Source organism: Rhinopithecus roxellana, chromosome 3 (assembly GCF_007565055.1).
Source record: "Rhinopithecus roxellana isolate Shanxi Qingling chromosome 3, ASM756505v1, whole genome shotgun sequence".
NCBI lineage: Eukaryota > Metazoa > Chordata > Mammalia > Primates > Cercopithecidae > Rhinopithecus > Rhinopithecus roxellana.
This window is the reverse complement of record NC_044551.1, coordinates 160,958,767-160,979,659: the sequence shown is the minus strand read 5'-3', so window position 1 is coordinate 160,979,659 and position 20,893 is coordinate 160,958,767. Positions and strand designations below refer to the sequence as shown.

At 39.7% G+C, this 20,893-nt stretch overlaps 1 protein-coding gene across 2 annotated transcripts in view; it reads right to left on the bottom strand.

The window, feature by feature from the left end:
* The window catches only part of KCTD16 (potassium channel tetramerization domain containing 16), a 337,714-nt gene that overhangs the window by 292,928 nt on the left and 23,893 nt on the right, over nt 1-20,893 (bottom strand). Inside the window, exons 1-2 of one of the 2 annotated variants that reach the window (XM_030927546.1) lie at nt 3,224-3,992; nt 1,725-2,875 (exon numbers count right to left, since the gene is read on the bottom strand). In XM_030927546.1, the coding sequence (XP_030783406.1) occupies nt 1,725-2,556 (832 nt within the window). In that variant the 5' untranslated portion in view covers nt 2,557-2,875; nt 3,224-3,992. Of the gene's footprint in view, nt 1-1,724; nt 2,876-3,223; nt 3,993-20,893 lie in introns of those variants that run through there. The other variant, XM_030927544.1, reaches the window with a different exon arrangement.

Sequence of the window (20,893 nt, the reverse complement as noted above, 5' to 3'; positions counted from 1 at the left end):
ATTTCAGTGTGTGGGTCTCATTTCTGTAAGCAAGTGACTATAAATCCAATGTGGTCTTTCTGGGGGGTACAACTGGTATGTTTTCATTTATGTGGTTGAAGCTTCTTATGATGCTATGTTTTCAAATATTCAAAATTGGAGAACATGGTAAATATTACAAAGCTGCATGGGAACTATCTCTAAGATGTACTTCTCCAAAAAGTTTGGAGAAGATATTTCTTCTTCAGAATGATAGATAATGTCATATTCCTTTATACAAAGCTAAAAAGCCAGAATCTTATCTCTACACTAGTGAGAAATTTACCAAAAGGAAGAAAACAATACCTGTCCACTAAGCTCTAGCATAAAGGAAGATATAGATTGTAGAGGCCACAGATAGGATTAATGAACCAAATGATGTTTGTTATTGCACATCAGTATACTCCTGAGCTGATTACTGATTTCATTTTTTTCTGCAGGTTGTTCTGGCTATGCAATACATGTGTCTTCACTTCTCAAAACCAAATGTGTGATAGCTTAGTAGAGAATGACTTGGCTTCCCACTAGCCTCTTCACCAAGGTTTCCAGCACCATTGCCAAATGAATAAACATAACTAAGGAAGAAAACCAGTCCAAGAAAGTCAGTCCTACTTTTACATTTAAAGAAATTTAGATATTTTAATTCTGAATTCTGGATTTGTTTTAGAGTAAGAATAGAGGAAATCAAATGTTAACACTGGAAACACATTTCTTGTGGAATTTACTTCACCCAACTCCTGGGCCTGTTGAAAACTGGCAGTTAAAATCGAGTACCAAAGAGTGCAGGCTGATTTACTCTTCCTTTCAGAGATCAATGGCTCATAGTTTATATAGTTTAGAATAATGCCATATCATAAAATGAGGAATCTGCAGGGTATCTTCATTTAAGCAAATGAACTGACCTCTAAAAACCCCTTACTTAAAAGTCTTCAGTATCATTGTTTCATTTCCTCCCTCTCTGGTTTCCTTTTATGTCAGTAATTCTATCACCTCAGCTGTCTGAAGGTGTTTGCATGTGATTGACAATTCTCAAGGATCTAGTCCCTTTTAGATAGATCTTAAATGAAGTTCAGCTTAATTAAGTCTGCAGTGCAACTCAGGTCTCAGTACAAAAGGCTTCAGAATCAAACAGCAGATTTGTAAAACCCTTAAAAGCAAATTTTAGACTTGGGGGGTGCAGGGGGCCTTTCAGCAGTCTGTACTGCCATCTAGCCAAGACCACATTATTCATGGCAACATCCATTTGTGTTTTCAAAGCCCCTGATGAAAGCAAGTCTTCAGCAAACAGCTTAATAGACCTCAAAGTCCAGCTAAATGAATAGACAGCAGTAATTTTTCCACTGAGTATACCAAGCTCCTATGGACAAACAGCCAAGATGTAATCATCAACCTTATTTTCACAATTCAATATTTGGCAAAAAAAAAAAAGATATACATGCTTGTTTCCATTTTACATATTGCATATACCAACATCATTTGCATCTTGCGATTTTGGAGGCCTTTGAATATTCTGTGACCTCATTGGATAAAAGTTGCCTTAGGTTAGACATGAGAGCTGAATTATAACTTCTAATTCTCTAACTATAACTCAAGAGTTAAAAGAATTCCAAACCATGTTCCTTAGGTATGGACAGAACACACAGACCATATACATTTGCGAAGGGAACTGACACACACAAAAAATTAAAAGAACCCTTTGTACTTACGGTAGAAGACATATTCAGTGTAGCTTGACCAGATCTTGTCATCTGTATATTGGTTGATGAAAGATGCTGTCACCGATGAGTTACAGGCCACCATGTGGAATCCACACTCTGACAACATATCAAAAGCCCTTTCCAGGTGCTTGAATTTGAGATAAAATCTGGAGGTGTATCTTTCTGGGGCTCGATCAGGGTCTCTGCTTTCATTCAAAGTTTCTCCAAAGACTTCTTTTGCCAAGGAAATCCTTCCACAAACCAAAATCCGGGGAACTCTCCGAAACTTGGCATCTGCCTGTCCCTCTCTGCCTAAGGTGCAGGATCCTCTGTAACCCACAGTAATGAAACCCCACTTGCGGTCGGTGGGGAGCAGGGAGGAAGGGGGACAGATTCTTGTGTCGCTTCCTTGGGAGGCATCTTCAAAGTCACTGTGGCAGAATTCATCTGGGCTTTGCTTGATTTCATCGGGGGTCAGGAGTTTGACCAAGTCTGGGAGCTGGAAGTATTCAGCTTCCCTTTTCAGTCTTCCTTTTTCTGGAAAGTGATCAGGCAGGACCACCTGCCTGTCCCTGAGATAGTCCAGAATATAACGGAACAAGAATCCATCTCTGTCAATGAAAAACCTTCCCTTAGAGTCCTTGGCTAGATCATTAGCCGTGTCTCTCTTTGGGGAAAACATTTTCCACAGGAGGGAATGAGGGATGCTTATCAATGTGGAATGGCGAGTAAAATAAACTTGACCCCCAACATTGAGCTCTACCACCTCAGGGAAGGAGTTTGGAACTGCGGCCCCTTGCTCTCGAGGATAATAACGACTACAGTTTCCACTCAGAGCCATTGTCCCTTTCTTCTGCTGCTGCTATTTTGATTTGAAGGTGCAATCCAATGGAGTCACAGCCTTATCCTTTGGATCAACTTGTAAGAAAGGGAAAAGGATGCTAACTTATTAAAAAATGACCTTCTCTTATCCCAGTTTTTTTTCCCCAAGAAAGCAAAATGTATAAGAGTCCACAGGTGAAGTGATGCTGAAAAAGTAGTTTAAACCCTGGATGGTAGTGAGCTGTTACTTCATAGAATATAATCAACTCTTCTATAGCCAATCTTCCATCAAGCTCACAGGCAAGGCAGGCCAATTCCCCAGTTACTCAGATGTCCGTCTGAAGGAAAAGAGAAAAATTATTTCCTCAAACCCGGAATGAGTCAGAAAAAGAGAGTCCTCTGGAGAGAGAGAGAGAGGGAGGGAGGGAAAAACAGAGGGAGGGAGAGAGAGATTATTTTACATAAGCAGCTCTGGAACTACTGATCTCAGTCATTCTTCAATTAAATCATGCTTCTCTCATGCTATTTTGTGTCTACATGTTCATCTATAAGCCTATGTCTCCAGCAATTAGTATGAAAAACAATTTTACTTGTAAGTCTACCTTAAAAAGAAACATGCAATTTTCAACTTCTAAATGGGGTTTTTTTTCAGCTGGACAGGAAAAGCAATAAGTCTTAGAGCTTACCTTAGTGAGTACTGGAGACCCAGTTCTTGTGAAAAAAAAAAAATAATAATAACCATTTGTAAAGCAATCAGAATCCACAGCCAAACTGAGTCTGGATCTTGTCAAATTCCAAACAGGTAAACGACCGAGGTATCAGTAAAAAGTGCCAGAGAGGTGTGCTCTTGGAAAATAACTATTATATGTACGTATTTATATAAATGCCTATTTGTGTTTATATAAGTATGTAGGTGCATATGTATTCACTCCGTATCTTAAGTTAAAACAAGTCACAAAAAAGTTAAACCGTGATGAGAGGAGGTTGGGTTGAAGAAGTAAAGCAGAGAAAATATTCAACCAAAGCTTCCCCGAGGTGGGGGAAAAATGGAAAAAGAAATCTTTGGAAAGGATCCTTAGAAGGGAGTTGCAAGAGGTACCAGGACTTAGAAGCTTTTCAGAAAGCCCAGAAGCAGAAAGATGGAGAGACGTGCCCTGCTGGGGTCCCAGGTAGCCACCCCACCTGCCAGCAAGGGCAAACGGACTCCCATGTTCCCAGCCAGGTGGGAGCCGGTGGGAGCCAGAGGCCAACGCAGCGCAGAGATGCCGGCGGGGGGCCCGGGGCTCCGGCTTGTCTGGTGGCGGAGCTGGGTGGTTCCACAGTTCCCAGTGCAGTTCGGATGCTGTTGTTTCAGCAGTGCAGGCAAGAAACCATCCAGGGAAATTACTATTACATCATCTTAAAGGAATATGGCTTAGAGAAAGCGGCAGCAGCTCCGAGTCACGTCCTCCTCGGTGACAGGTTGCCAGGACTGCATGGGGACGCCGCGCTCCCGCGGTGGGCACGCGATTGCCGGGCGCGCGGGGCTTGGGGCGGAGACGCAGTGCTGCGCAGCCACTTCCCTCCTTGTCCTGTCCTGGAGTCTGGAGTTTCCAAGGGCCTTTTCCTTCTTTCTTGTTTTCACCTCCACCACCATCACCATCCCACAGCAAATCCCTGCCCCCCACCCAAGAGGTAAGTTGTGAGATAAACACAACTGACTTTTTATTTGAAAAATCTACAAATCTTCCCCCCTCCCCCTTCGCCCCTCCCCGTTCACGGAATTCCTGCTGAAGGGCAAATTTCTCTCTAAAGCTTGTTTTAAAACACAGACACGCACACCAAATGACCCCAATGTTCAAACTACAAAGTGGGTTTTTTTAATCCTTTGATTTAAACCATATACACTCAAATTCTCTCTTTTTTCTTTTCTGTTTCATCTGCTTGCCACCACAACCCCTAGCAAATAAATAAATAAATAACTATTAATATATACGTAGATGGGTAGATAAATAAACACTCTGAAATTAATGATGCTCTTTCGAAATGAAGACATGAAACACTGGCACCCACAGAAAGCCCACAGTTTGCATCCATCCATAAGTCATTATCTTAGCTTACCTGTAAGAAATTGATACCTGCAACCTTTTTCTGGGGTTGTTTCCTTACTGAGCATCTCTTTGGATGTGCCCCCAGCCCCCTCCCAAGTCATCCCAAGAGGACTCTGGTGGAAGGCACTCCTGCTAAAAGACATTTTACTCCTGTTCCAGAGGGCTCCCTTAAGTGCATCATTAGAGTTTCAGGAAGGCATTTCCAGGGCAACCTAATCCACTAACAAAGTGCTTCCAGTTGAGCCTGCCAGTCAATAATGGCCCAGCCAACAGCTTACAGTAAGTCTGCCATTTCCCCTTTAAAACACCAGTGTCTTAGGGCTCACATCTCTCATAAGAATATAGTGCTTGGTCAACGAATAATATATGTGAGGCACATGCCATCCCAAACAATTGCTATTTTTAAAAAGTGAAAACCAAAAATGGAGGTGAACTTAGGAATTATACACATTTTATGAGAAACGTGCTTATTGGCTACTCTTGCCCAAAATATTAGCTTGAAGATACACCCAACAGTAGGATAAATTAGTTTCTACTTTAACAATCTTTTCTGTCAATAAGCATTGGGTTACTGAACATATTCAGAGCATTAGCCAACATTCCTACATCTGATTATATTTGACTTCATTTCTTTAACTAATGCATTAACCTGTTCTGGCCTCAATCATTAGGATTTTAATGCTGGACCAATCAAGAAGATGCTTGTTATGTGATGCGCTTATATCGCCATCTAGTGCCCTAAGCTATCAGTGCAGCTCTGTATCTGGCAACTTAACAGGGCCAAAACATTTAGATTTTAAGTTTTTATAGTGATCTAAGTTTCCTTGGCATGCACTGCTCACCATGACAAGAAAATAAATATTTCATTGACATCAGGTCAAAGACAAAATATATCTGAATTCAGACCTATTAAGTACTGGTTTTGGTTGTAGTTAAAGTAAGCAAATGTTTTGTTTTCTTTTATTTCTAAGAGAGTAGGCCAAAACGTCATGACAATAGCCTTGGAGCTCAGGTATTAAAACATTGCAAGGGCAGTATGGAAGTAGGTGGAGAAACAGAGTAAGAAAACTCATAATCTTTTAGAGCTAAAAAGGACTTGAGGAATGAAAAATTAACTATCTCATCTTAGAGATGCAGAACTGAGGAACAGAGAGGGTGAGCACTTCCTTGGGGTCACACAATTCCAGAGTAGCAGGATGGGCTTTAGACCACTGACTCTTCAGGATAACCCGTGTCCTCATTTTAACCTTAGATATTCCTGAACAGGAATAGAGAGGCGGCAAATTTAAGAAACAAGATTTTTCTTGAAACAACAAATGTCAAGATTACTAAACACGCTTTTTAAAAGCATGCCAATAATTAATATTAATTTAAATTGCAAGGTTAAAAGATTTTATAATATAAAAGAAGAATATTCTGAATTTTTTAAATGAGGAGTTCTGTTCATTGGTCTGGGTTTAATAGATTAGGTTACTTTTGAGACAAGTAGGTTCTTAACCTTTTTTGGAAAATGGACTGCCTAGAGAATCTAATAAAACCTAGGAAGTGAACCCATGAGCATAAAAGTTTGCATTCACTGTCAAGGCAGACCCTCTCAGGAAAGGCTGAGTAAAAAGAGGAACCAGTGAGGGACAGGGGTGGGGAGGCATGTAGTTGATGATTCACATAAGCAGAATTCCTCAAATTTTGACTATGAAACTTCTTTTTGAAGTGAGAGTACACATACATTCACAGAGACACATGCTGAGAATTGAAAAATGGAAAACATTCAATAGACAACTTTAATCTTGCAACCCATGATTTGATCATACCACCTGAAACATTTTAAATTGGTATTTTTCATAAACACTGTAAATATCCTGTTTTGCACAATTACATTGCATCATATTTTTATACTGTTATGTGCTAAAAGAGTTTATTATAGTAAGCAGTTAAAAATAAACACTAGCTTTGCTAACTCTATTTGGGCATATCTACTCTTTAATCTAAATGGAACCTCAGAAAAGCAAAACAGTCTAGGCCTCCCTTACCTTCTGAGAGATCAGGGGTTTGGTTCAAGACTGGCCTGAAGCCCATTCATGTTGGGGTTCATAGACCTCAGGTTAACATCCCCAGATCTGTACTCCTTCTTGCTTCTTTAGTCTCAGGGATGAAAACGAATGAGAGGTGAGATTAAAAACATAAAAGACTTGGAGGAAATAAAGCAATACACCACACAAAGAGATTTAAATAGTGCTAGAGTAAGCGAGTGTGTCTCAGGGAAGTTGTCCGTAAGCCCGGCTGTTTGGTGCCTTAACAAGAGGCAAGAAGCCAAGTCTAGGCTGTGAGTGTATTCCTAGCCTTCGTGTCAGCAAATAACACCGCTAGTGTTATTATTCTCTCCTGGCAGCTCTCCACTGAAACACTGTGGGATGGCACTCCCGGACTGAAGGCTGAACAGCATACGGCAACAGATTTCTCTCAGAGGAAGAGCAAGGAAGAATGTTCCATCCTGTTCTTTGTAATATTCAAGCATATAGCAAAGCAAGACGTATGTTAGGTAAATTGTGAAATTGATAAAATATGTTTTTGCCTCTGTTTCCTACTTTCACATACACAGCTAAATATTGAAGGGTATATTCTCAAAAGGACTATTTTAATTTTGAAATAATGTGATCACTCTCTACATTCTCACCCCTAACACATCCTTAAGTTTTCCCTGCCCTCAAGCAGATATAGCTTTCATGCTGACAGCCTTCCCTATTAGGGAGGAAACAGATCTCGTAAACTTACTTATGCTAAGATGCTGCACACTCATTGTGTTATGTGCTCCCAAGGACTCCTGCATAATCACCATTATCTTAATAGCTGCTGTTTATGGAGGGCTGACCATCAAGTCCTCACCACAGTCAGTCATTACTCCTCTTCTAGCTCTGCCTGGCTGGCTGTGTGACTTTGAACAGGAGACTCATGTGTCTGAGCCAGGGTATGGTGGCAATAAGAAGACCTGCCTCCCAGGTGTGTTGTGTAGACTAAATATGAAGATGCATGTAAGCTCTCTGGCACATTCCATGGCTTTTAGCAAGTGCTTAATAAATGTCATTAGTGTTCATGCTAGTGGTTTAAAATATCTGTATTCATTGTTGTTAAACTCCAATTGAGGCATAAAGAAATTACAAAAGATGCCCAAACATAGAAATTGAGTTCCACATCCAAAATCGTTACTGTTTTCAGTATGAAAATTCAGGTTAAGACCATTGCTTGTTATAAATGTATTTATTATTCATGGGGGAATTTCAGGATTTGGTTGGGGAGATGGGGTGGCAGAGTGGGGAACTGAAAATAATCAGTATCCCAGTGATTAAAAATGAAAATGCCACTATCTTTTGCCAGACAAGATTATTTCCCTGGTACCCTTTCATTTATACTACATGGATTTATTAAGTGCCTATGTTGTGTCCAGCACAGTGCTGGGTAGTTGAGATGCAAAGTCGAATTTGATATAATATCTGACTCAAACACTCACATGCAACTGCACACACAAATTCAAAATCCTACCAATGGGGGAAAAAATTAAAGTTACATTGGCTAGGTATGGTAGCTCGCACCTGTAATTCCAGCGCTTTGGGAGGATGATGTGGGAAGATTGTTTAAGGCCAAGAGTTTGAGACCAGGCTGGGCAACAGCAAGTCCCTGTCTCTACAAAAATAAATTAATAAATAGAAAAATTAGCCTGGTGTGGTGGTGCATTCCTGTAGTCCCAGCTTCTTGGGAGGCTGAGGTGGGAGGATAGCTTGAGTCTCGAGTTCAAGGGTGCAATGAGCTATGATGGTGCCTCTGCACACCAGCCGGGCAACAGAGTGAGACTCTACCTCAAAAAGAAAACAAAGTTATAGATTCTTGGGCACTGCCTTTTATTTTCAGAAATATCCCTAGTGCTACATTTGGCCTTTGGTGTTACATAGTTCACATATGATTTTGACAAACCATTTAACCTCAGATGGCCTCTGCTTCCATATTTATAAAATGGAACTGTCTCCCCTTAAAGAGATATCATGACCAATGATAAAATAAAGATAAAATGCAGCTATCAAAACTTCAGACATTCTAGGAAGTAATTTGCTATGTAAGAAACAGATGAAGAAGGCAGCAAACAGCCATCTTTCTTGTTAACGTAAAGCCTTACAAGAAAGAATTTGGATTAGACTTGTATAATCTAAAAGTTGGGAGTGGAGATCCTTCGAGGTCATCCACTGGAGCCTCAGATTCAGATAAAAGCTTCATAGCAGATGTTCAGCCAAGTCATTTCTCTCACAGTTTCTCCCTGAAAATACTACTGATTTCCACTGTCATAAAATACAAATGAAAGCAAAAGCTGTCTTTATCACCATCGTGCCTCTGAACAGGAGTCTACAGGATAAAGTTCTTCTAAGTGAAGTATAATTTTGAGATTTGATCTTTAAAAAAAATTATGCTACCTGAAAACAAAAGTACTGCTCTTCAGGCATAAAGGCAACATTATTGACTATATTCACAGGGTCTAAAGTTTTTGCAGTGTGCATGTATGTGTGTGTAAGGAAGTATACATTTCTGTAGTAGGTACAGATGTGAAGTTACATTTTAAATTTGTCTTCGAAATGAGGAAGCACTTTGGGAGGCAGAAGCGGGGGGATCATGAGGTCAGGAGATCCAGACCATCCGGGCCAACATGGCGAAACCCTGTTACTACTTAAATACAAAAAATTAGTCGGGTGTCATGGTATGCACTTGTAGTCCCAGCTACAGGAGGCTGAGGCAGGGGAATCGCTTGAACCCGGGAGGCGGAGATTGCAATGAGCGGAGATCATGCTACTGTACTCCAGCCTAGTGACAAAGCAAGACTCCATCTCAAAAAAAAAAAAAAAAAAAAAAAAAAAAAAAAGGAAGCTATTCTGGAAAAAATGGTCAAAGTCAGGAGTGTACAATTTGGCCATGAAGTCAGGTAAAGCCAACTCCCACATATGTGTTTTAAAACTGTTATCTCATCAGCATGAAGCCTAACCAACAGAAATATACTTATTTCTGAAAATAAGTTGGCAAATGAAAAACATAGCTGCACAATTAGCTGCACAATTCTCAAACAATTGGTTTTACTAAATATACATGCACTATTTTAGGAATAGCCCTAAAAACAAGAGGCCTACCTTGCCTCCCCTGAAATCCTTCCCCTACAGCGTGTTGATCCATGTCCTGTTACTATCTGTATGATGTGTGTTAGCTACATTGTGTTACACATGTTGGTGGAGTCCTCATTATGTCTGCTCTATTTACTATGTAATATATCTCTCGGTAAAGGAGTAGTATAACTTGCAAGCCAGTAATTATCAACCTTTTATCTCCTACCTAGGGAATCCATCTTTCCAAAGGCATCTTTATTGTCATTCCACAATATGCAACGATACAAGCGGAATGAAATCAGAATCTGCTTAGGTGTTAGGTTCAAAAATATTTATTTTTTAAAAAATCTTCCAGAATTTGCAATAATAAATATATCAATTGTCTTTAGAGTGCATTTTAATTTTTTCTAAATAGTTTTATATATGTATAAATGGAATTTGTGGAATCCCCTGAAGCAACTTAAGGAAATAGAGTTTTAAAATCCTGGTTGTAAAGAAAAGGAACAGGTTTTAGAATCAGGCAGAACAGAGTTTGAAAGAGGTACCTACCAGCTATATAAACATGAGCAAACACTTTACTCTCTTATGCTGTTGATGTGATCGGTCCCTTTTCTGAAAGCCTGGCTCTCCCTTCTAGGAGAGGAATAGGAGAAAGTAAAGTGATACTCGGAACTTTAAGCACATTTGCCCTTGGAGACTGATAATTAGTTCATTTAAAAACAGGACTTCTGACTTGGAAAGAATCTACACCTTTCAAAGGATGATGAACAGAAGAAAGTGAATGAACAGGCTGGCTCATTCAAAAGAGATCATCTTACAGTGATTCAGCACAGTCACTTTGGTATAGCGATTGTTTGTAGAAGGCGTTTTTCACAAATAAATCCAAACATGTCATACTCTTAGGCTGAAATGAATCTTACCAGTGGCATCTACAGATGGGGAACAGCAGGAAGAAAGAAGGGCAAACACTGAATAACAAATGGAAAGATTTAGCTCAAGAGCAAAACTGAATTGTTTTATTAGAGGACTTGAGGACTCAAAGCTGAGAATTGAAGATATGCTCTGAATACCACTTTTTTCCCTTCCCTTTTGAATTATTTGCAAGAAATCTGTGGGGCAGGGGTCATTTTTTATTCTTGGTACCCTCAAGCACAAGGTCTGGCATCTGAGAGATGCTCAATTAACGTTTGTTTAATTTAATTGTGGAACCAAGGGCGATATCCTCAGAATGGCCCAGTGAAACAATTAAAAAGCTGATAAGGTCACATCAGATGGAGTTGTTGGTTAGGAATATAAGGTAGTTGATTCCAGTTTATTTCTCAAACATTGAGTTCTACATGCTAGCAGGGATCTTTCCATTTGGTCGGGTCCCAGAGAAATAAGCTGACTGCAAAAACCACCCTCTCTTAACCCACTACTACAAAGAGGTCATTCATGTCTTCGATGTGGGGTCAAATTGGAATGGAAAAAAGAAAAACCATTAAAAGAAACACTACTGAAAGAGTAAGACATCAGAGTTTTCGGTTTCAAAATTTCACTGACACCAGTTTCTTAAAAGATTCATGTCTGTGCCTGTGGCCAAACAAATTAATAAAATTAACTGACCCAATTGCCAGGCAATTCCACAGGCATTTTCTAGCTTAATTCCTAAAACAATTCTGAAATGCTAGCATTGTGAGGAGAATAAAAGAGCCTCCAAGAGGTTGAGTAACCAGCAGCAGATCACACCAAAGTCGTCTGATTCCGAGGTCCTACACCCAACTTATTTGGGCATATAGTTTATTTTATTAAATATCCTCACTGTGTACCCAATATGTTTTGGTTTGGCATCACACAGAACAACAACACAATCCAGCATAGATCACCACTATATCCCCAATCGCAGTTCAGTGCCAGGCTCGGAGTAAGCACTCTGTATATATTTGTTAAGGGGTTGTGAGAATGAACAAGCAAATGAATAAATGACAGAATAGACCACCAATTAGGGCAGTGGTATCCAGAAGTTTCAGCTGGATAGAAGCGTGTGATCTAAGAGTGTAGCATATCTAATTTTCTTTACCGAAATGTTGGTTCCAAATGTGAAAAACGAAATGTTTATGAATAGAGCATCAGAGAACTGACCCTTCATGAACCCAAAAGGATAAGTAATATATATGTTTATGTTCCAGAATTTAAAAGTTTATAGAAATAAGACATTGCTTTTAGGATAAGAAGTTACATCAGAACAATAAAATTCTAGTTTTAATTTTTTTAAGTGCTTATATGCTTGAAAAATATGTATTTACTGAAAAAGTATTTTGGCAAGGTACCAGACAATTCTAATCCAACTATTTTATGCATCAGTTACTCTGCATTCTTCCCAAACATGTGTGTAGAGTGGGTTATGGAGTTAGAATGGCTGATAATGATTGACCTACATAGACACACATACTGGGCACAAGATTTAAGGGGCTAAAGCACATAATTCAAATACGAGGTAGGAAACACCACCTTTTTTGCTGTACAATGCAGATTTGCACAGCTTCTGCCAAGGAAATTGCATGTTACCTTAACAGACAATGATCTGAGCCTCAAGCACATCTCACAATTACCCTAGGGGTCTCTCAAAATGACAGGCTGGTACCATTGCAATGTGCAGTTCCAATGGCTGCCAGAGGACACTGGACAATTGCTTGAAATGGAGCCAGTGTTGTATATCTTCCTGATTAATCTGATTGACATTCATCAGGAAAAGCAATGCCTATGAACAAATGGAGTGACACAAAAAACGATTTATGTATCAGATAGAAACTGGTTTCAACCTGGTGTCCCTTGAACAATCTCTTGAATTTTTCATATCTTTACATGAGGTCTTGAGAGTAGTTACATACATTCGTGTTGTTGATGTGCAGGACATAGAAGCTACAATTACTCCTGGATAGGACATATAAAAAATTATAAATTAAGATTAAAAATTAGATGAAAGGGCTAGGGATGGAGAAATAATAAATGCTTTACTTGCACCAAAGACAGTAATAAAATCCCTTCCTTTTATTGCCATTTGGTCCAAGGTCATTTATACCTATAAGGGTAAAGAAAGAAAAAGTAACTGCCCAATGGAAGTGACAGATGGAGTTTTATTATTGTGAGGCACTGACAATAATAAAAGGGCTTCACAACAGTAAAAAGTCACTTCCCTTCAAAAAAAAAAAAACAAGATCACCTGCAGAGCCACTGGCCAATCAGATTCAACATAGAGTCCTTCCCTAGAACCCCACATAGTAATGACAGCTAAGATTGCTGAAGTCCAACAAAATACGTTTTGAGCCCCTTTAAAATATTTTGTCCATGTCTCTTATTACTATTCATTTACTCAAATATGTATGTATCTATTTGTATAAGGAACTATGTTAGGCTTTATAAAGGATGTAATAGTGAATCAAACATGAGTGTTACTTTCACTAAGCTTATAATCCAATAGGGAAAACACTCTGTGTCTGACTTGGAGACAACTCCAAAACCATTAAAAGAAACACTACTGAAAGAGTAAGACATCAGAGTTTTCGGTTTCAAAATTTCACTGACACCAGTTTCTTAAAAGATTCATGTCTGTGCCTGTGGCCAAACAAATTAATAAAATTAACTGACCCAATTGCCAGGCAATTCCACAGGCATTTTCTAGCTTAATTCCTAAAACAATTCTGAAATGCTAGCATTGTGAGGAGAATAAAAGAGCCTCCAAGAGGTTGAGTAACCAGCAGCAGATCACACCAAAGTCGTCTGATTCCGAGGTCCTACACCCAACTTATTTGGGCATATAGTTTATTTTATTAAATATCCTCACTGTGTACCCAATATGTTTTGGTTTGGCATCACAGAGAACAACAACACAATCCAGCATAGATTACCACTATATCCCCAATCGCAGTTCAGTGCCAGGCTCGGAGTAAGCACTCTGTATATATTTGTTAAGGGGTTGTGAGAATGAACAAGCAAATGAATAAATGACAGAATAGACCACCAATTAGGGCAGTGGTATCCAGAAGTTTCAGCTTGTGATGACTGCTGCTAAGAGAACTGGCAAAAGTTCTATGAGAGAAACAGAGCAACCAAAGACAAAGTCATTTTTTGAAACTCTAAAAAACATCATGCCTAGAACAAAGTGCCCATTAATAAATTATTGATGAACTAAAGAAAGTGCCACTTTGCATTACTATACATTTACTGGTATGAAGTCAGAGAGGCACTCATTTAGAATTCATTTAGAGCTGTTCCAGACAGGGCTGATTCATTAGAGTGCTGATGATCTCAGAAATATTTTATATGTGTATATAAATGTAAGTCCATTGCAGCACTCTACCGTACAGCTAATTTGTATTTGATTCTCAGCCAGTGGAGACTAAGAGCCATTCGAGTGGCCCTTCCCTCTCCATTTGTTGACTCCACCAGCTCCCTCTTTCTCTGGTTCCTTGTGTGCCAGTGAACACTGAAGCTCAAGATGGCTGACAAAAGGTGACCAAGCAACGGTGCTGGAGATTCTGCAAAAATCATGAAAGGTGCTGGAAGGTAGCAAGCAGGCTGCACTGCAACAGCCTCAGATGCCCCTAAGGAGGTGGTCTAAGAAACCCAGATCAGCAGACATTTGTTGCCTGGTAGAAATCCTTTGAGATTTTGAAGGGCAACATAAGCCTTGCAGCAACCCAGAAAGATATGAAAGGTAAATAGAAGAAATCTTTAGCCAAAGGCACATACAGCATCAATTTAGTTAATGTGATAATTTCCAGGAAGAGGTTCCCCCATGCTAACAGGGTATGACTATAGTTTAACATTGGGGGATGGTGGTAAAGGAGGATTCCAAGCACTGTTTCTATTTCAGATACACAGGGAGTCCTGTAATTAAGGATATCCTGAGGGTCTGGGGAAGTTGACAGTGTAAGCAACAATTCTTTTAGGCAACTGTGTGACACAAAGGAGATCTAATAAAATCTTGAAAAAAGAACAAGTTACTTTTGATCAGCACAAAATGACAACTTTGAAGGATCTGTGGTCACCTTTCATTACTGCAAATAAAATTTTCCTTAAGTTAATCTAATAGTCACAAATTCATAGCATTCACAAAAATATCAAAACACAATTTAAGTACTAAAAATGATTATTTCTCACACGGAGAAGCAATGAAGCATCACGGCTAAAAGGGTGGGCTTTGGGATCAGAGAGTCCTGGGGTCAAATCCCACCTCCACTATTTACCAGCTTAGAAAGTTACATATATCTGAGCCACAGTTTTCTCATCTGCACAACAGGAGCAATAACTGTACTTCCTATACAGAGTTTTGTGAGAACTAAATAAACAATGCATGTTGAGTGCTTAGTTCACTAACTAGCCCATAGTAAATGCTCAACAAATGTAGCGTTTGCTATTACAAACACGTTGCTTCGTGTCTTTTTAAAAATGAATTCTCCCCTCCCCCAGACTGTTCTAGATTATTAGCTCTACAAGAGCTCAGGGTAGAGCCACATCACTAACATTGGCCAATCCTTACTCTGGACCCCTTACGGATGTGAAGGGAAGGAAACAGAGCAGTCACATAAATCTCCCTTGTGGATGCACAGCCTCCTACTGAGAGGTGGTTTGGATAAGTCAAAGAGCATTATACAGCAGTGCTGTAATGTTTCTTGTATGGATAACACATTTTCTACTTGACAAGTGATCAGTGGCACCATCTCTGGCCCCATAAGCTCCAGAGCTTTCTCCTCATTTGTTAGATGTCACTTGTCCCAGCATGGTGCTTTATATACAAGGATATCTAAGCAAAAGTCTGCACATTTTTAATGTTCTCTTCTTTCTTAGTAAATATTCCCCCTCGTTGACCTAATTCAGTCTCAGTGAACTATCATCACTGTATGCAAATGACTGCAACATCTAAATGCTTGGCCTTGCTTTCTTCCCAACTTCCATACACCTGCTGGGCATCTTTACAGAGATCTACCAGCACCTTACACTGGAGTCCAAAGCTGAATACCTGTTTTCCACTCTCATATTTTTCATTTCCAAGTTCTCCTTCTGTGTTAAGAGCAACACAGGTTTCTCAGTCCAAGTGAAAATCCATCATCTGACCCCTCCCTTTCCATTGGCATCCAACACTCAATAACTGAATCTACCCACTTTCTCTACTATACTTCTTTCAGATATCTCTTCTCTTCACTTCCATTTGTCATACCTTTGTTCTTTGCCTTTTACCCAAATTTGACTAGGAAATAATTATGGAACACTTACCATGAGCCAGGCACAACACTAAGCTATAAGCTCTATGTGTTGGGGATCCAGAAACGAATAAAGTAGACCAGCTCTTTGCCATCATGGAACTTCCATTATAGGCCAGAAACACAGATAATAAACAAATAAATAAATAAATGAGCAAGATAATTTCAAATAGTGAAATTAGCTATGAATAAAATAGAATAGGTAATATTTTTAAAAATATCTTGTTTGGGGGCAAGAAGAGGATTGGTACTGCAGGCTGAGACTCTGGGGAGGGGAGCCAGCTATGTGAAATGCTGGGAACAGTGTGCTCTAGTCAGATGGAACAGCAACAGCAAAGGCTCAGCTGTCTGAGGTGAAACTAACCTTGGCTTGTTCAAGGATCCAACAAAGCCAGCAAGTTGGATCCCAGTAAGCAAGGGTGAGAGTGCAGGTCTGAGAAGCAGGCAGGGACCAAACCATAGATTTCATTCTATGTGTTATGGGAAGTCACTGGGAATTTAAAGTTAGATGTGACATGTTCTGGTTTGCTTACTTTTTAAAAGGTGACTTTGGCTGATATGGGGATAATAGATTATCAGGGAAACAAAATTAGTTGTAGGGAGATCAGTGGGGAGAATTTGCAGGAATTTAGTGATATATGATGATGTCTCAGACTAGAGTGAAGTAGAATAAATGAGGAAAAGCTGGTGAGGATTTTGGGGGTACAGGTGGTGGTATTTCTATATGGACCCGTTAACGTTCTCCTTCCTTTCAAGTTTTTTCATCTCAGTTCATTTGACACAAAGCTAACAGTGTCCTCTTTCTAAAGATGCCATTCTTTGCCCAGATACCTTAATTGGCTCCCAACTGCTCACAGAATAAACTCCAAAGTCCTTGGTGTATATTCAAAGCTCTCTGCTATCTGGCCTCACCTTCTTTAGAGTTCCATACAAATGGGCTTATAGGGAAAGGGAAAAAATGGTTACAGAGACATTCCAAAGTTCTGAGATAAATCATTTCACAAATAGTGATATTTACAGAAAGTGGTGCTGGTTTTGGATATGTGAAGGACCAGCATTCACAGCTCTTCAACTGCTCTTAAAATCTGAAAGGTTCTGTCATAAATGAAAGAGCCACAGTGCCTCAACCAGTGGCTTGCTTTAACTTCTAAGGGAAGAAATAGGAAAGCTCTAGGAACCAGAAGAAATCATGTAGCCCCTCAGAACACAAATAAATAGATGAATTAATTGATTTTGTTATGATCCTTGGCTTCATTCATTCCCTGGTCTAAAATCTCCCATTATAATGCAATTGAAGTGAAACCTCACAACAAAATGTAATGATCAAGCGAACTATAAAAAGGAGGAACTTGATAGAATGAAATCATGTATCACATGTACCATATGATTTCCTTTCTCTTCTGCCTTAAGTAAGCATTTCTTGGAAATCAAAAATTCATGTCAAGATCATCAAACCAGACTTGAGATGTCATCAGGATTAACAACCTAGAGTAACAGAAGGGGGCAGTGTTATCACAGTCTCTTGCATCCACCTGAAACCTTGAAGAAGAGAAACTGAAAGTTACCCTGAGTAACACTGTTCACTTACCCAGCATCCTGAATTGAGTCCCAATTTCAATTACTCATTTCTTTCCACTTGTAAAGTCTTAAACTCCCAAAGTCAACAATGAGATGCCCCCTTTGGTCCACCAACTTGACATACCCTGCCAAGCCCTATGAGAAACTGATCCCTTCTCACTGTAACCTCAAGAAATGCAAGCCTGTCTCTACATTTACCTTCATTATTAATTATTCTGCCTTTTACGGAATGAATGGTGAAAGAAATTCACTTGTATTGACCATATAAGAAAAATACTTACTATTTAACATGTTCTTATCAGAAAAGTTCTAAAGTTTCTTTGTATTGCTAGAAAAACAAATGGAAATATGCAGCTTCATACACAAGCACTGCCACAAACACTCACTGATAGTCTGAGATGCATAGCAAAACAGGGAACCTTCTCGGTCCTTGAGATAATTTAGCAGACAAGTCTAGAGACAGATATGTGGAGGCAAAAGCTGGAAACACCCCCAAAGAGGTAGTGAAATTTCTTAAGGAAATCTGAGGAAGGAGAACTCAGTCAGCTCTCTTCAGGGCTTAGGGAGGGAGGATGAGAGGAATGAGAGGAAATATCATGACTAGAGAGGGTTGCAATTGCACCTTGAAGGACAGGTGGCACCTAGAAAACAGAAGCTAAAGGTTCTATGTAGAAGGGAAAAGTGGGTGAAAAAAATGTGAAAGTGTGTGTCAGGGGTATATGGAGGGCAGCAGCAGTTAGGAAAAGAACAGTGAATTATCCAGTTTGGCTGCAGCAAAAGGCACAAGTGAAAGAACAATGGAGGAGTTTGAACCTAATTCTGTAAACACTAAGTAGTAATTGTGAGTTTTTGAGCAGAAATGACAGAAACAAGTTTCTCAACAACCACCACTTCTAAGGAGTAATTCAGAACTCATCTATCCTCTCCCTAGCATCCCTTTGCTCACTTATCAGGGAGGACTTCCACCAATGATTCCCATTCAGTGTCCCACTGACAGGTGTGGCTTTGACATTAAAGTTCTAAGAATTTCAGTTTCACGACAGTACTAAAAAATATTTTCCCTCCATCCCCCAGCGATGAAAGAAAGGGAAATAAGGAGAAAAGCCGCTCTATGACCCGTTTGGCAAAGTGAAGAATGGTGTACACTGAATGTCACACATTAATGACAATCAGTGAGGCTCACCTTCAGCAGAGAATGAGGATGTTTTATGTGTGTTGTGGGGTGTGTGTCTGTGAGTGCCGATTCACTCATTCATTCAGTAAATGTTTGTTTAGTATGTTCCACATGCTGGACATTGCTATAAGTAATGGGGATTTCACAATGAAAACAAAAGAGCCCTGCCTTCATTGAGCTCACATTCTAGACAATATAAGCATATCGGATGTCAGATGATAATAAATATAGTGGAGAAAAATAAAATAGAATATTAATTACTATGTTACTGGGGAGGGGTATTAATAGCAAAGGGACAGAGGGGACAAGGAAAGAGGTAGGGAGAAAGTGTGTTCTTTAGTAGCTTAAGCTAAAAAAGCTTTTTCCAGTCAGGTGAACTATAATAAGGAAAGGAATTTTCATTCAGCAATCAATTGTAGTATTAATAGATATAATAATAGATACCAATTACTGAATCACTACTAAGTGACTGTCGCTATGCTGAGCATTATTTCATTTATTCTTCACAATAACCTTGTTAGTGTGACACTTACAAGTGCAAAGGAAAGTGAGGTATCGTAAGAAAAGAGAGAGAAAGGAAGGAGAGAGAAGCCAAGGTTCAGATAAGTCAAGTAGCCAGTCCAAGTGATCTTACGCAAATGTACAGAACGTGGATTTGAGTGCAGACACTCTGACTCCAAAGCCTGCACTCTTAACCCAGACACTGGGTTGAGGTACAGAGATAAATAAGTCATGGACTCTGCCTTGGAATTGCTCATAGTCTAGTAAGAGAGACAGACTCGTAAACAAATAAATCCAGTGCAGTGATAGGAGCTATAATAGAGGTATAATAGCGTTAAGGAGACACAGAGGAAAGAGTGACTAAGTGCTTGGCTGCGGGTGGGGTGAAGGGTCATCAAAATGCAGACATATTCATTTGTGCTTATGTAATTTATTGCTTTCGCTGGGCCTGGTTACTCACAACGAATCTGCAGTTCCCTCTAAAACTTTTTCCGGTGGATTTCCCCAGTCTGTCTTCACAGGTTGTGGTTTGTCAGCCTCATCCTGAATGCAATAAGTAGTTCTGACACAGAGCCCACATAAACTCTTTAAAGCCACTGTGGAGAAGGAAGGGAAATAACAAGAGAACAGTCTACCTTAACTACCTTCATAAAAGGCTAAGGAATATGGCAACCATGTGAATTAAAATGAGATGACCAGTAGAAGGGAAAAGAGGAAAAAATGCTGGCAAAGCACCTGAAAAAACTCAAGGGCATGTGTATTGTGATACAAGGTGGCTGACAACAATTACTTAGAAAGGAAAATTATATTCCGTAAAGGTCCTTATTACCTAGCACGATTTGCGTTAAGCCTCCATTCTTAACCTAGGTCTCCAAATGAGATTCACAAAATTCATGAATTCCCTGAAGTTGTATGCAAAACTCTATGTACCTGCTCTGCTTTTTTTTTTTTTTTTTTTTTTTTTTTTTTGAGACAGAGTATCTCTCTGTTGCCCGGGTTGGCGCAATCTCGGCTCACTGAAAGCTCCGCCTCCCTGGTTCACGCCATTCTCCTGCCTCAGCCTCTTGAGTAGCTGGGACTACACGTGCCCACCACCACACCATTTGTTTCTGTATTTTCAGTACAGACGGGGTTTCACCGTGTTAGCCAGGATGGTCTCAATCTCCTGACCTCGTGATCCTCCCGCCTCGGCCTCCCAAAGTGCTAGGATTACAGGCGCGACCTGCTCTGCATTTTCTAGAGATCCCAAGAGTTCACCCAAATTTCGAAACAGTACATGTTCTCCAAATAGGTTAAAAGCTATGTGTTAAATACTTTCAGAACTGCTACTCCAGTAGATTTAAGTATTTTAAAGAGCCTGGCATAATTTAGAGGGTCCAAAATGTCTAGGTGCATCATTAGATATCATTGTTATTTATTGCCTTTACCAATGTTTGCAAATTACTAGTGCTACTTAGACACCCTACATATGAATATAAGGCCTTACCATGACAACAGGGCTTGCTTTTGATTATGTTGTGTATAGTTGATCTTTTATCTCTCTTTTGGAACTTCTTTGTAGATTCACTTTTCAAAGAAGCTGTTCACTCAGTATTGATTCTCAACCTTTTGTGGCGGGGGAGGGGAGGTGAGTATT